This window comes from Amblyomma americanum, chromosome 5 (genome assembly GCF_052857255.1).
Source record: "Amblyomma americanum isolate KBUSLIRL-KWMA chromosome 5, ASM5285725v1, whole genome shotgun sequence".
Classification (NCBI taxonomy): domain Eukaryota; kingdom Metazoa; phylum Arthropoda; class Arachnida; order Ixodida; family Ixodidae; genus Amblyomma; species Amblyomma americanum.
This window is the reverse complement of record NC_135501.1, coordinates 58,396,102-58,412,474: the sequence shown is the minus strand read 5'-3', so window position 1 is coordinate 58,412,474 and position 16,373 is coordinate 58,396,102. Positions and strand designations below refer to the sequence as shown.

Sequence of the window (16,373 nt, the reverse complement as noted above, 5' to 3'; positions counted from 1 at the left end):
AGAAACAGGGAGAGCTCTCTGGAAAACAGGGATGCTGACGAAATCATCGCTGGGAACATACAGGATTTTTAAGCAGGATATTGCCAAAGAAAATATCTATGATAATTGTAGGGGAAGCTCTTAGTTGTTTGAGGCCAGGACGAGAGTTTTGCGGACTAAGACATATAGAGTCAGGTACCACGACATAGACAGGTTGAGCGTTGCGTGCGGAGAGGAGGAGGAAACTGCTGAGAACTTGATACTTTTCTGTAAAGGGCTTCACCCTACAGCTGAAAGCAGCGGGGTTGATTTATCCAAGGCATTGGGGTTTAAGCACGGTGAAGGGAAAGTAGATTTTAAGCGGGTAGAAGTAATCAAACCAAGGTTATCTGATCGGGGGCTAAAATCAAGACAAGAGTAAAACTTCATAATTTACGGCTAGATGGCTTGAGCCACCACCCGTTTTAGAGGGTTCAGCCGTATCCATCCATCCATCCATCCATCCATCCATCCATCCATCCATCCATCCATCCATCCATCCATCCACCCGTCCGTCCGTCCGTCCGTCCGTCCGTCCGTCCGTCCGTCCGTCCGTCCGTCCGTCCGTCCGTCCATCCATCCATCCATCCATCCATCCATCCATCCATCCATCCATCCATCCATCCATCCATCCATCCATCCATCCATCCATCCATCCATCCATCCATGATTTTGCAACATGCGTGGAAAGTTTTCATAGTCAAAGAATAAAAAGAGAGCTGAACAGGAGAAGAAGGCGCTATCGCGTTTAGTTTTGAGGCGAAGCTTAAGCGTTCTCCTATTTTTTTATTACTTTATTGACAAAGACTTTATTCACAAAGACTCCATTCGACTGAATTGGCTACAAATAGAAATAAGAAAAATAATGCTCTGCATACAGCTCCATATAATACAGTCGGAAAAGTAAGAATGAACACTATGGGCATAAAAGGACGCAGTGAAATCACAGTAAGGATGATACGTAATATTCAAAACTGGTCTGAACATTGCAGGAGCCACCAATGGCTTCGAGCTTGGAAGCCGCCACGGCACTGGGCTGAGCGTTACGCCTTTTTCTAGAAATTGAGGCTTAAGGCTACGAAATTAACAACGAATTGGCCGCACTTCAAAGGCTCCATCCTTAACCGCGATAAATTTCTAACTGGATTTCGTCGTCTTTCGGTGTGGCCACAAACCTAATCCCGAGTAGTCTAACGATAGAAATTTTAAGAGTTTTTTGTTTGTTTTTCTGAATGAGCCAAATGCGCTAAACGCAAAACCGATAAACACGTGAATGTTTTTTATCTACAGAAACCCTAGTGTTGTTCTAGCTGTTGTATTATTTCCTTTACATGTCAGAGCAACTCTACACGCTTATCCAATAAAATTTACGCACATATTTGGATCGACATGTTCACTTTGAATTCGATTCTTTTAAATGTGGAACTCTGGATATGATATTTTTCGAAAAATATATTCCAACAGTTACTTTCAAGGTCTTTTTACAAAAACAGTGCCTAAAAATTACTATGCTGTGTTGACACGGAAACAATTAGAGCATTTATTGTGTGGAATCGAAGCCTCCGAAGTGTTTCGACACAGTCACGCAAATGCGAATAGCCGGCTTCTGTCGCTAGCACTGAAGTGACAGTCCTCTTTTCTAAAGTTCGCAGCTTGGGAGCGGAAAAATAAACTTGGTAGAATGTATGGATTTGAGTTATTTTTGATTTGAAATTGAATTTCCGCTCTGGTTCTCTAGTCATTACTAGGCTACTTTTTTTCTGAAGGCTTTTGCGGAAGGACGGTCTACGGATGAGCCGTCCATTACCGCAAAATTTGACATCCTTTAGTTTCTGGATTCCGCTTATTTCGGAAAAAAAGCATAACTTGCTTAACATTCTTCGTAAAGTACCACATCAAAGCATGCACTACAAGAAATTCACGAAGACTTGTCCTAGATGTCCTTCTTTTTCATTCGTGGCAGTTTGCCGGGTAGCTTTACTATGCTTGCTTTGTCATCCTCTTCGTCGCCCCTTTCACGCTGCCTTATATAGTTGTCGAGCGAAAAGATACTACTTTTGTGACATTCGATACAATGATTGGCGCGTGCCGCTCGCTTCCTCAAAAGTACTCTTTTGTCTTCGAAGTGAGTGCGGCCCGACAGCGGCGGCAGTTCTGACCGACAACCACCGAGCACATCTGCTTTTGCGCCGACGAGTAAGTTCTGTATGCAAGTCAGAGTTCTTTAAATGACGAGTTCGAAATTTGTGGGTATGAGCCTATATATGTCAGAAAGCCATCGCAGTAAAGCCAGCTCCGAAAAATCTTCGATATATATGCTCGTTAGCGTTCCACGAAGCGCGAAAGTAGTGTGGAGTATCCAGTTAGATGTTACCTCAAGGACCACGTTATGTTTTTGATCTCGTTTCTTTTATATCTCGGTGGCTATATATATTGCTGTCAAAAATAAACCGTTGGAGTTGGCAGTAGCGAGCTCTTGTGTGGTGTTTTACACAGTCCTTGCTTGGGGCTCTGTTTTGCCTCCAAGAATAGTTCCCTTCTCGCTTTCTTTACGCAACACACAAAGCCTTTTCTTGCGAACGGTCATTCTGGTCAGGTTGGCTGAGGCAGTACCATGCTTTATCGCTGTATGAGATCACACGCAGTCCATGGGTACATGAAGGAGGTTTTAGGGAGTATAGGAAGCCGTACAACAGTAAAAAAGGCGGGGATTACCTTTCTTAGGCATTTCGAATGCGAGTGTTGTCTTAACCTGTGCGGTAGTGAGGCCCTGAGTTCGTCTCCATGGTTTATGCTATGTCAAGTAAAGCGCTTACCGCAATTTGTAATGCCTGTTTCTGAGTGTCTGAAGAAAAGCACACTCGTTACTGTTCAGTATATAACGCAAGGACAGCGTCTCTAAAAGGAAGATAAACCTTAGCGAAACTCAACCATGCACATGCGTATTCAACAGATATTTTACCTCTACGTATTCGGCCTTGAAGACACATAACCAAGGCTTGAATCCAATGTACATAAGAAATCGTCCATGCCTTTGAAAAGCAACATGAAGCCCCGAGACTGCAGCAAACAGCACTGAAACGGAAACGAGACAAAAATGCGGTAAGTGTATTGGCGATTACAGTGGTAGAATTGCTAGATGTGCAAGTTGGCAAATATCTCTGGTGAAACAATGTGCACAAGAAAATGGGCACTAACAGGGAAACAAAGATGTAGCGCACAATGCAGCAAATTGACGACAAATTCAAGCACAGTGAAAAGTGCGCGGGCAAAACTTTTTTGCATGCTTTGCGGATGTTTATTTTCGACACCCGTAAATTGTGCAATTTACCAATTTTTTTTTGTCGTCGCGTTCATGAGTTACGGCTAAACTTCCCACAGAGGAAGCAACGCAAAAGGATAACAACAAATCTTAATAATATTTGCGGCCTCCCACAAAACGATACGTCAAAGCTTCCATGTGAATGCGGAGATTTAGACATCTGCTATTTTATGCTATTTTCGCAGCAACGATGACTCGAGAAAACATTCGCTTAAGACAGACTACATGAGAAGCTCATAATATATCAAGGCATAAGAAATAAAGCTGTGATACTAGAATATTTTAAGATCTTTAAAATCATCTTGGTCTTGATGACAGGTAAGCAAACATTTATTGCACGGCGTTGCCTCGAAGATCGGGAACAGAGATAATAATTTCATTGCAGCATTGGGGCAGGCGCCTTCGTTTGAGACTGCTACCCTGTTCTCTTCTCAGTATAGGCTGCATTCATTCTCACACTTGACAGGAGGCAGGAGGTTCATGCGAGGCAACTCAGCACCTAGCCAGCCTCCATATTCTTGCCAGGATCGAAGCTAGAAGATCAACTCGAGGCCCGCTCGCGGTCCAAAAGACACTGCACAAGGGCAGGTAGAAATGAGGCAGCGTACGTATCTTCTGTAATAGGTGTTACGAAGGGTTAAAATTTAGTTTCCTGCACTACACTACGCTGTTTCCCGAGAGGAAATGGATTGGAAGGCTTTGACCAAGTCCCCTCCGCCGCGCATTGGGCCGGGGTCGCGATCACATTTGCCGGAAAAGAGGGTCGTCTCGCTCCTGTGGCTTCGACGTAATGTGACCGCAAAGTTGTTACGCGTCATGATTGCCTGCATAGGCGCGTCGCGCATTTGACGTGACATGAAGCGTCTCTGAAGGTACTTGACGCAGGTAAAGAGCTCTTTGTCGCGGCAGAACGCCCACAATGACAAACTGATGCTCATAGAGTTTCTATATACTACCTACAGGGAAATGTGGCGCCACTGTCTATGCAATTTTCTTAAAGCGCACTTCATCCACCCTGGGAATGCTGGGAAGAGAGCGGTAAAATACTTGGCTTGGCTAGGGCTAGCCCTAATATAACTACCACTGCAAAAATAAAAAGTTTCGCAAAACATATATATTGCAGCCAAGCATTGTTTTGCAATCATCATGCCGTGTAATAAATAAAATTATGCTTACTGTTGTGTCACCTGTCCTGTGTCCCCTTCTTTAGTTTTGTTCTGTGCCACCAGTGTTTTCTAACGGCCACTTGCCCCCCACAGCGCGCCGTCGCGAGATGCCCCCCACGGCGGGCCTCCGCACCCTCTTGTTCTGGGAAGCCACTCCCTTCTGGGAACGCCCCACCGTTAGTTGGGAAAGTGAACTCTGTCCTTCGGGCGGCAGTTCGGCTTAGGCCTCGGTCGACGCTGGTCTCACCCTCTTTAGTAGTAAATAAACAGTGTGAAATTACCGCGTGTCTGTTGCTGCATAACAACTACTGGAAACGACAGGGGCGACGATAAAGTGGATTCGACCCGCGCTACGCAACGCTATCGACAAGCCGTGGCTACGCGACGGTTTCCCAACCAAATATCAGAATTCACGGCTCATCGTGGTCATCGTGGGTTGGACGCCTTCAGTTCTACTTTGAAGCCAACAACATCACAGACCCAGTCTTGAAGAGGGCGAACCTGCTGACGCTGTGGGGGGAGCAGACCTACGACACTGTCTGCGCCCTTATTCAACCAAGCACACCAGCGGCAGTGTCTTACGACGACATCGTAGCAGCACTGCAAAAGCACTACGACCCAAAGCCACCAGAGGTCTACAGCCGGGCTCGCTTCCAACGAAGAGATCAACTGAAAGGAGAAACTGTGAGCGCTTACATAGCAGCGCTGAATGAGCTTGCTGCCCACTGCAATTTTGGGACGCTGACTACAACAGCTACCGGGCAGGAAAGAGACGCAGCTTCTTCTGCTAACACTACCATGCTTCCCTTGGACGTGATGTTACGTGACAGATTTGTGTGCGGACTGAGTGACGAGTCACTGCAGCAGCGCATGTTCGCTGAGGAGAATCTCACGTTCAACAAAGCTTACGACATCGCCGTACGAGCGGAGTGCGCCGGCCACCAGCAGAGAGAGATTCGCCGGAACACCGAGCCGGTACACCAAACAAGCAACCAGGTACGCAAACCTTCTGTTGTTGCGAAATCGGTCAAGAAAGCACTACGCTGATGGCGGTGTGACGACCAGCACAACCCCCAGGGATGCCGATTCCAGTCAGCCACGTGTAATTTTTGCCACAAGCGAAGGCATATCGAGAGAGCTTGCATTACGAAACGGAATCTTGTCAAGATAAAGTCGCCTTCCCAGCTTAATCACAGCGCCGACGCCCCAGAGAATACGCCGCGATCTGATGATGTCCATGGAACAATATCAGCACCACCATCTGTGTTGCACGACTTGAACCCCTTGAATCTCGGCACGCGACAGAAGATTTTTACCCAAGTAAGCGTACATGATGAACTGATTAAGTTCGAGGTGGACTCCGGCGCAGCCGGTACTCTGATCAGTGAGGACACATTCTGAACTTCATGGCCATCTGACGCACCAACCCTGTAACAAGACGACACGCATCTGCGAACGTGGTCAGGACAAAACCTGCCACTATTGGGGTCTGCCAACGTGCGGGTTAATTACAACGGCAAGACCCATACGCTACCTCTGCTTGTTGTGAAGGGCTCAGGATCAAGCTTTCAAGGTAGAAACTGGTTTGCTTCATTAGGCGTGACCATATGCGGCATACACCAGATGCCGAGCCATTATGTGTTTGAGCAGCTGCAAGAGAAATAGGAAATAGTATTCTCTAAAGAAATTCCAGGAAACGAAGGGTCCCCAGTCATACTGTAGTTGTTGGGCAATGCGCAACCGAAGTTTTTGAAGGCCAGGCCGGTACCGTTTGCTCTCCGAGCTTCAGTTGAAAAGGAGTTAAACAAACTGGAGCAGCAAGGTGTCATCGAGCCGACGCAACATTCACAATGGGCCACACCACTTGTGGTAGTTCGCAACAAGAACGGAACCATACGCCTCTGCGCAGACTACCGGAGCACCGTTTACCCTGAGACTAAAGCATCCTCTTACTCGCTACCGACACCTGAGGAAGTGCTCAGTATATTACGTGGCGCAAGAGTCTTCAGCACATTGTACCTCACCCAGGCGTATCAGCAACTGAAGGTGAGCGAATCAACGGCAGAATTACTGACAATTAACACACTGAAAGGCTTGAACAAAGCGAAGCGACTGCCTTTCGGCGTAGCAGGAGCCCCGGCCATATCTCGCAGCGCGCCTAGAGCTCGTGTTTTAAAAGCTAGAAAAGAATAATTTGAGCATATGGAGAGCAAAATGCTGTTTGCGGTGCCAGATGTGCCATTTCTGGGACACCGAATTCATGCAGATGCATCCACTTTACCGAAGACAAAGTGCGAGCGATCACCGAAGCGCGAGCACCAACAAACAAACAGGAGCTACAGGCGTTTCTCGGACTCTTAAAAGTTCTACGACCGATTCTTGGAGCAAAGAGCTACCGTGGCCAACGACTTATACCAACTCCTTTGGAAAGATGTGACATGTACATGGTCGCAACGCCATCAACGATCATTCGACGTCCTGAAAGGCCTGCTAAGAAGATGTACAGTCCTCCGCCACAACGACGAAAGGAAGCCACTGCTTTACGCTTGCGACGCATCTCCGTACGGAGTCGGCGCAGTTCTGCCGCAGACTGGCGACCATGGAAGGGAAGCCCCTATCGCCTTCGCCTCACGTACGTTGTCACGAGCAGAGCGCAACTACGCGCAACTTGACAAAGAAGGGCCAGCCATCGTCTACGCGGCGACGCACTTTCACCAATACAATGCCAGCCGAAAGGTGACGTTTGTAACGGATCACCGACTGCTATTGGGCCTTTTGGGACTAAAAAAAGCCTACGCCGTCGACGTTGTCTCCACGAATGACCCGTTGGTGCATCAAACTCTCAGCGTACCACTACGATCTGGTCTACCGCAGTGGGAATAAACATGAAAATACCGATGCGCTGAGCCGCCTGCCGCTTGACGCAACTGTTGGCGAACCACCTCCACTTGAAGACGTTCTCATGTTCGAAGCACTGCCAGATCCTCCGCTTACAGCAGCCACAGTTGCAGCATCTACGCAGAAGTGCGCAGCGCTCCGGCGAGTTCACACAGCTGTTCAACAAGGCAACGTGCACAAACTCAAAGGGGACAACTTCGACGCTTACCGCAGGCGAGCTACAGAGTTGAGCACCCATCGCGGCTGCACCATCTTTGGGTCTCGAGTTGTGATTCCGAGAGAGCTACGCGCACAAGCTATGTCTCTCATCCACGCTGGACATAGGGGCATCGTTGCAATGAAAAAGTGTGCCAGAAGGTACATGTGGTGGCCTGGCATTGACCACGACATCGAAACACTGGTCCGAGACTGCAAGCCTTGCCAGAGCAGCCGCAGCGCACCGCCTAAAGTTCCTCTCCCAGAATGGGAAAAGCCAGACACACCCTGGCACACCTTGCACCTTGATTTTGCAGGACCATTTGAGGGCTGCACCTTTCTCGTGGTCGTAGATGCCTGCACCAAGTGTCTTGAGGTAAAAGAAATGAAACAGACGACTTCGGCAACAGTCATTGACAACCTGCGATCACTGTTTGAAACGTTCGGTCTTCCTCGCAAGGTAGTGTCGGACAACGGAACACCGTTTGTATCTGCCGAGATTCTCAAGTTTTATCGTGAAAACAGGGTGTCATCAGTTAAATCAGCCCCCTACCACCCAGCGATAAACGGACAAGCCGAGCGCTACGTGGCCGAACTAAAAAGCCCCTTGAATGAGATCATACAGAGTCGCTGCAGCGCCGCCTTGCGCGGTTTATCTTCAAGCAGCACACGACAGTTCAGAGCACAACGGGCCAGACCCCAGCGAAAATGATGTTTGAGCGCGAAATGCGAACGCAGCAAACAGCCATTCTCCCCGAGGTCAAAGCGGAGACGTTCCGGGAATAAAAACCAATTCCGCGCTGCGGAGCGCTTCATCAGGGGCAGCGCGTCCTCGCCCGGCAGTTTCTCAAAAAGCCACGCTGGGAGGAAGCTACGATTGTCAGACGCATAGGCCTGCACTCTTGGCTCGTCAACATACATGGAACAGTAGCACGCCGACACCTCAACCAGCTGCGTGGATTTACGAGGCCTTCCGACAGCGGTCCGCAGCGGAGAAAACACGAGCACCGTCTAACCACTTAGCCCGGCACCTCTCCCCGGAGGAAAAGAATCCGCCCAGGGCAGACGTAGAAGACACAGCGAACAACAGCCAGCCTACAAGTGCTTCTCCCCCGAGCGCACAAAGCCAGCGCGCCTCCACGCGTCCGCGCAAACCTCCTGCACCCTACCAGGCAACTTTCTAAGGGAGAAGGAAGTGTTGTGTCCCCTGTGCTTTGTCCCCTTCTTTCGCTCTGTTCTGTGTCACGAGTGTGTCACGGCCACTTGCCCCCCTTCGTGCGCCGTCCCGAGATGCCCCCCACGGTGGGCCTCCGCACCCTCTTGTTCTGGGCAGCCACTTCCTTCTGTGGACGCCCCATCCCTGTCCTTAGGGCTGCCAATTCGGCACTCGAATCGGTCGACGCTGGTCGCATAACTAGATAACCAAACCACCGCAAAGCGTCAAAAAATCAGTTTAAACGAAACTGAACAACCAAAAAATTCAATCCGTAGCACAGTCAACAAACCATCAAATGTCAACCCGTAGCCGCTATCTTCCCGGCATGCCTCGGGCGTCCAGGGTGGCTGAAGTGCAAGAATGCCAGCTTTCCTTCTAGTTAATACTAATAAACTCTCTGCTATTGCTTTCGCGCCACACAGCACGTAAGTTATCTTAAGTGCCCTCCGATTTATTTTCTCACTCCCATATTCCGCCCTTCTATCCCGGCGCGAGGGAGGTGTCCACCAAGAAGTGAAACAATTTCTGCGTGTTTCTTACGCTCGAAAACGATTTTTTTATTCGCTAATATATGCCTGCCCAACACGCTATCAGTACGTATTGTAAGCACAGAAAACGCAAAACTTATCTGCTTCTAGCACACCGACAGAGACGTCGATAAATTAGCCGATAGCAGAATGGCAACTCACGGGTACTGAATCCGACCGTGAAGTTCGGCTGATAGCATGTCTTCGCCACAATCCACAGAAATTGGAAAGGAAAGTGCTCCCGCATTTGCGGCACGTCGTTTAGCTGCTTCACAGTCTTCAAGTGTATCCTCCGGGCAGCCCACAATATAATAACGACGAGTAGCGCGACATTTGCCAGCGGGACTGCTAAGACATTGGAGAAGGAAAACGCCGCTTGATACCGGTAGTCTGGCGAAAACAGGTTCCCGATGTTCCCGATGAACTCCATCGGCATCGTAGCAAATAACAGCTGCAAGGAGAGTGCACCCAACACAGTATGATTGAAAAAATTGCCACTAGCTTTACTTGGCTAACCCTGGAAATGAGCGAAAAGCAATCTCGCTTGCTAAGCGTTTAAGGCTCGTCCATGGCAGCATCGCTACACTCTCGCGAATGCCGTTCTAAGTATACCCACACGACCACGTGGCTATGACGATGTAACATGCATGGTCTTACGACACCCCCATCGAATGTCATCACGTGGCTTCACATCATCCCAACGGATGCGCTTAAGGTCAAAGGTGAAAGGTCAAAGGTGAAAGGTCAACCCAGAAGGACACCCAATATCAAAGGTTAAAGTTGATAGGTGAAAGGTCAAAGGACATCTAAATATCATGTTTCAAGGTCAGGGCTCGAGGGGTCGACACCATAACTGTACCACATATGGCGAACAAGGCTAACGTGGTTGGGTTGAAGGTCGTTCAAGGTCATTCTCCGGCCTACGAGAGGATTTTTTAACTAGCGTAGTGAAGCTTTTCTCTTTAAAAACGTCTTTGAGTTTCCACAAAAACAAACGCTGTGATGCAAATTGCATTCTAAGATCCTTGCATCATTATAGTGCTTTTTTTCAAGCAGGGCGATCGACGGGTGGTTAGAGGATTTCCACAGACACGAATGACTTTCTTTGCTTTGCTTTTGTTTTTAATTTTTCCTTGTACTGTGCATAGATTCCCAGCTTCTAATTAAACATTCATGCCTCTCTTGATTTGTACATTTTTCTTCCGTACCTGGTCTGTTCGCGCTGTTTCCAAAAATGCAGTCCAACTAGCTTAAATGACTGTATTGATGTATTTTCCGCGCTACCTACCTTCAGCATTAAGCTGAAGAAAACAAGCAAAATACATGCAGGAAGTTTACGAACAGATATAATCACGCGTTTCAGTCGATGCCAGTGGGACACTATTCGAAGTATGCAAAAATTTTATTGCCCTCCTGTTAGTGACGATTTGCCAGCTTCGCACCGACCCCACGTCGCCCGCTTAGGTGTCCGTGACACAATATATTGGGACTAAGAAGAAAGAAATAAGAAAAATGAGGCGTCTGTGACAAAATTATTTTAAGACTAAATAACAGTGAAAAAAATTTCAGGTCACTGCTGTAACCCGCTTTGGACGAATGCGAAAGCATTGACGCCTCCTTTTTGCCCCTCTTTTCCTCTCTTTGCTTCACTTGTCCCTTCTCCTCACATTTACTCAATTAAGCACTGATGTAAATTCATCTAATTTACCAATTACCACAATTGTGTTGCCCAATGAAGTTCCATCAATTGCCCATTTTGTTTTCAAACTTGACGCCAATTTTCATTTTCAAATTTGGCGCCACGCGATGGCCCCGCCTACACTTCCTGTTTTTCAATTTTGGAGCGACACGTTTCCCTGGCACCGCCCACTTTTTGGACATTTTTGGCTCTAGTGAATTAACTAACCACACTATCTAGATAATTTCTTGCGCAGCATCCTCACATCACCCTCTTTCGATTACTACCATCCGCCTGCGCTACCTCGTCTAAGTTCCTCACAACTGCTGCGGACACGTTTTGAGGACACGAGCTTGTCGACATAGTCTAGTAAAGCCTGCGCTTTAATAAAGTGTCCCTGCCCGTAAGGCATCTGTGACAAAATGATCACAACGCCGCGCAGACGAAAGGCTAGATTTCGAGTAACAAACATTAAACGTGCAAATAGCGCAACCTAATTGTTCGCCATCGGTGCCCTCACCAATGGTGCCTTAGTTGCGCACCACTGGAGCTCCTGCACAATCACCCCTGCGCGAAATCCGCCGTACCTACCGCACCTTTGTGTGAAGTGCGTGCACCGAGCTAATGCAAGAATCATCAAGTAGCGCATCGTTACAAGCGCAAAATGCCCGTTAAACTATGATGGGGAAGTCACCATAAACTGCTCAGATACCATCCCTGCCGGTCCAATCATTCCCCTTTTAATGATCGCGTATACAGCTCCTCCGGTCGAAAAGCCGTCGGCGTAGTGCTAGTTGGCACCACGTATCGGAAATAATCGGGGACTGAGTAAAACAAATCATATCATGGTAATTTCTTGTTCTAGTGATTGCCGGTTGGTTGGTGTGTGATTGGCGATGACGAGTTAATGAAGTGATTGTATATAATTAATTGAATAACGATATAAACGAAAATATGAAAATGAATGGAAAGAAGGGCTTCAACGGTCGAGGGCTTCGGATTAATTTTGGATCAGAGCCACGGCGGCGGGCAAAAATTATTCACGAGGCATCAAGTACGGCACTTCTCTCTGCTCTTTACGCGACAGCGTATACAGCTCGTTCGGTCGTAAAGCCGTCGGCGTGGTAGTAGTTGCTGTAGTTATAGTAGGCGGCACCGCGCTTCAGAAATATTCCTTCTCTTACGGCGCGGTTCAGGTGTACACCGAGATATGTGAAAGGAGTCATTTCCGTTCCTTAACACCAATTTGCATTTCATTTTCCTTTCCTTTCCTTACGGCGCAGTTCGAGTGTCGACCTAATAGACAGTCGTCATTGCCTTTCCTTAAATTGTCAAACGGACAAAGCGTCGCGCCGGAAGGGCGATAGCTTCTTCCCCTCTCCTATTTAGTCCCCTCCTTCAAAAGTTCGCTCACGGCGCGGTCGAGGTGCCGATGGAGAAGCGAGAGCGTTAGTGCGCCGTTTCCTTTCCTTGAAATCAATTTTATTACGGCCGCGGCGGCCGCGTCTCGATGGAAGGAAAACGCAGAAGCGCTCATCTGCTGGGCGATGTTAGCGCATGTTGAAGACCACCACGTGGTCAAATTTGCGGCACTTATATCTTCTTTCACTACCACCTTCCCCCCTTTTTTACGGCGCAGTTCGGGTGTCCCCCGAAATGTGAGAAAATTACTGCGATATTTTCCTCAAAAACTAATCATCGATTTTCAAATTTTTTCCACCATTTTATTTGAAAACTATACTGACTGGTGCCGAAGGCAGTAGTGGCGCTGAAGGATAGCTCAAGCGCACGCGTAACTACAGCAATGCAGCAATATTACAAATGTAAGAAACCGGACATGCGAATTTGATATAACGGCCTTGTTTGACCGCACAAAGAAAATCGCGCTGAAAAGATGTTACCTGGCAAAATTTGAAGAGGAAAGCCGTAAATAACCAGGAGAGCTGTCGGTGGCACGGGCTCAGAACACTTTTCTGCTCACTCCAAGCACACAAATACCACCCGAGTGTGTCTGTCCCTTCGTACGCGTCTGCCAGGAGTGTCGCACGGAGTCTGCTGATGGGCCGCGTATCTAGAAAATCGGCCGTGATCCGGGTACAGAGTGTTGCCGCGAGGTCATCTGAGAAAGGACCGTGATATCATTGCGGAGCCAGATCGATAAGGCTCGCCTGTGCGGCTGTCTGCAGCTGAGACAGCGCGGGCCCACCGACGTGTTGTACGGACCTTGTAACAAATTATTGCAAGTACAGGCTGATTATCGCGATCGTCGCGGAACGTAATGAGCATTGCATCAGGCCTAACGAAACCTGTTCGGCCTTACGGCCAATTATATCTCTGATAAGAAAAGTCATGGCTCGCTTTGGGACCGTTCCAAAACCCCGTAAGAGCGCGTGCCAACTGTGAACACCGACAACGTCGGCAAGAAAAGCGAGAGTTGCGGCATCGTTAATGAGGTGTGTCGGTTTTCAATCCTCCATGGGGAAGCAACGCGGTCGGAAACACCTTGCACCTTGCAGCTGGCGCGGACAACGGGCCAGCCGAGCTCAGCGTTTGGCCCATATGGAAAGAGAACATTATCGTCAGGGGGCCGGAAGCCACAGACCAACACTTACAGCAACCAAAGAAGACTTACACACAATAGATCCGGTGTCATTTGACTCGCAATGCATATTCTGCGGGAAGAAGGCAGACCTGTACTATATGGAATGGGCCTGACAACGAATCAGGTGGTCACTGTTAATAACCAGCCAACGTTGGAGGGGTGGGTGGCAGCTCCGACCAGCTCTGACGAAACGAATCAAAAAGAACTCATCCGAAGAGCCCCGAAAGCCGCCTAAGCCAACGTGGTTCCGGATTGAGAGCTCCAACGGCCGCTACAATCGCCTAAACAATTTAATTAAGATATTTTCACCACCACCAGTGAGGACCTTTTATTATGACTGTTCGCGCAGAGCGTTGTGAGAAACTGAGCATTTTTCGTAAACATTGCCCGAACCTTTTTTTTTTCATGTTCATAGACTCCGGCACATGCGTAACCATTTTATTCACCCCACCAAAGCACCGGTTTCTCTTGAATAATTGTAGACTCCTGCAACTGTTTCTATAACGCTCAAGATTAGCATACGCATTGTGCATGGCATATCACGACAGTGCTTCGTCATCTTGAAATTGAACTAGACCAAGAACGGCAGCTATTGTAATCATCCATGACCGCCAAGCTCGCTTACGGCTTGTTTGCGGGTGCAGGGTACTCCCATAAACTCTTTGGGTTTCAAGCCAGTCTTAAAAGTGCACTATAGAGGAATATGAACGCGCCTTTTTACCGCGGAAACTCTACCTATACGTTCCGGGCATTCTTAGAAGCTTCGAATTATTGTCCTGTGCGGCCGAGTGCCGTAATTGAATCAGATTAAACGTCCCGGCTCCCGCCTTTTTTTGAACTCAACGCGGTGGGTAGGCGGAGTCAACAACGCGTTAAGTGCCTTTCAGCCAGCCCAGTGGCGGCTTCGCTTTCGCTTTTATGTTGTGTTTATAGGTTTCTGTGAGTAAACACTTTAAGTCACCGACAATATATTCGCAAATTACGCCCATGGAAATAAAAATGTACGTGGACTCTGATTTACGTATCACTCCGCCAATGCCAGAGCGGCAAGCCACCACGGAACTGGCTGACGCGGTCATGGTAAAAAGGAAGAGAAAAGGCAGATATGTTAACGAAAAGGGTGCTCTCGTTGGCTGCCCTGCACTGCGGAAGAGTGATGTGGGACCGATAAGGGAACGAGAGAGGGGTCGAGGAGCAGAGTTACACCTGGTCTCTCAAGCCAGTCGCTCTGAGGAAGCTAAACAGGGCATTGCAGACCTTGATGGCAGTCAGTTGCTGTAACTATGGCCCTAGGATCTTATCCCCTGCTAAAGGGCGAGGATTGAGGCGGTGCAGGGCAAAACGCAGCACACGTCTTTCGTTCGCCAGAGCAGGGCACTCACATAGGAGATGTGCAAAGAACGACCTCGTTCTTTGGAATATCTCATGATCGCACGATTGCCCTGACTTAATCTTCAATTTCTAGCTACAACGGTGATCTTCATAACATAAACTACGAGAAAAACCATTCGCCTACTCACTCTGCCAGTTGTTGTGGTGTGTACAGCCTAGTATAGAATGGGCACAGCTGTTCGCGCTCTCTGAGCGTGCGCTTAGCCTCAACCTGTTTGCATGTGAGCACTGTCATATTGCGCTGATGCACGGAAAAGTTGCCGTTCACGGAAGGTTGTTAACTATTTGGGCACGTGTACTTTTGGGGACTCAATGCTCCACGACTCAAGAGCTGCAACCGAATACTAACTGTGCTATTAATCGGTGGTCTTTGATCCCGCATGTAAAAATGAAGTTAGGAATAGAAAGCTTCGTTGTGTGATAGTGAAATCAGGTGACTGCTGAAAAACACGACAGCTATGCACGAAATCCACTTTTCGCAAGACCTGAAGTCTTTTTCACCGACAATACATGGCGTATATGAAGCGCGAAAACGCTTCACGCACAAAAGACACATCCTGTTGCTTACAGGCGTCATCATTGCTTGCTATGCATTGCGCTTTTATACCCCTAATAGGCTAGTGCCGAGCACTTTTTCTTTATGACGTACCATTGGCCACCAACATTTACTGATCATAGTTAAACGCAACCCTGAACTAAGATGAGCAACAGTTCCTTGCTCAGTAAACCTTCGCAGGCTATATTCCGAAAATAATCTCGATAGCGTTCGGCCTCAGATTCGCCAATCCTTCAAAATGACCTTTATCATAATTTGCAGAAAATGAGAGCTTAGAACACATCAAATAAAAACATTGTGGGTCCATGTTTGGGCAAGATGCATTTAGTAGCTGCAGAGAACACCATACTTGCCACTCCTGTGTTTTCATTTTGAAGCGGCAGGAGAGAATAGTTATTCTTTGCTTCATAGAAAACGAGACGCAACATCCATGGGACGAAGAACGATACGACAGACACTGCTTGGCTGTGATGTCTTCTTGTATTTCGTCCCGCCAGGAAACTTAACTTGACATAGTTATTTCCTCTGCAAGCACACATTCAGCTGCTGCAGTGATGATCGCATAAAGTGTAAATAAGAGCGCAGGTCCGTCGACTGCTCCAAGCGGCCCACTGTGACTGCTGCATGAAAACAGATGGACCATTATTATTTTTCACCAAGAAACTATCGTCTGTTAACGTTCTTCAAGAAAAGATGAAAGTCGGAGGTTAGGGCATTGAATACCTCGGCCTCCATGGGTCGCTTCGTGCGGATGCTCGACTGTGAACAGAAAAAAATCATTAATTACTCTAGGAAATTTTGCG

The 16,373-nt window shown here is 48.0% G+C and overlaps 1 protein-coding gene across 4 annotated transcripts in view; it reads right to left on the bottom strand.

Moving 5' to 3' along the window:
- The window catches only part of LOC144132472 (cytochrome P450 4c3-like), a 56,660-nt gene extending 43,564 nt beyond the window's left edge, over window positions 1-13,096 (bottom strand). For 3 of the 4 annotated variants that reach the window (XM_077664907.1, XM_077664908.1, XM_077664909.1), the window contains exons 1-3: window positions 12,922-13,096; window positions 9,505-9,793; window positions 2,981-3,093 (exon numbers count right to left, since the gene is read on the bottom strand). In XM_077664907.1, the coding sequence (XP_077521033.1) occupies window positions 2,981-3,093; window positions 9,505-9,778 (387 nt within the window). In that variant the 5' untranslated portion in view covers window positions 9,779-9,793; window positions 12,922-13,096. The remainder of the gene's footprint in view (window positions 1-2,980; window positions 3,094-9,504; window positions 9,794-12,921) is intronic. The other variant, XM_077664911.1, reaches the window with a different exon arrangement.
- Between the last annotated feature and the right edge of the window lie 3,277 nt (window positions 13,097-16,373).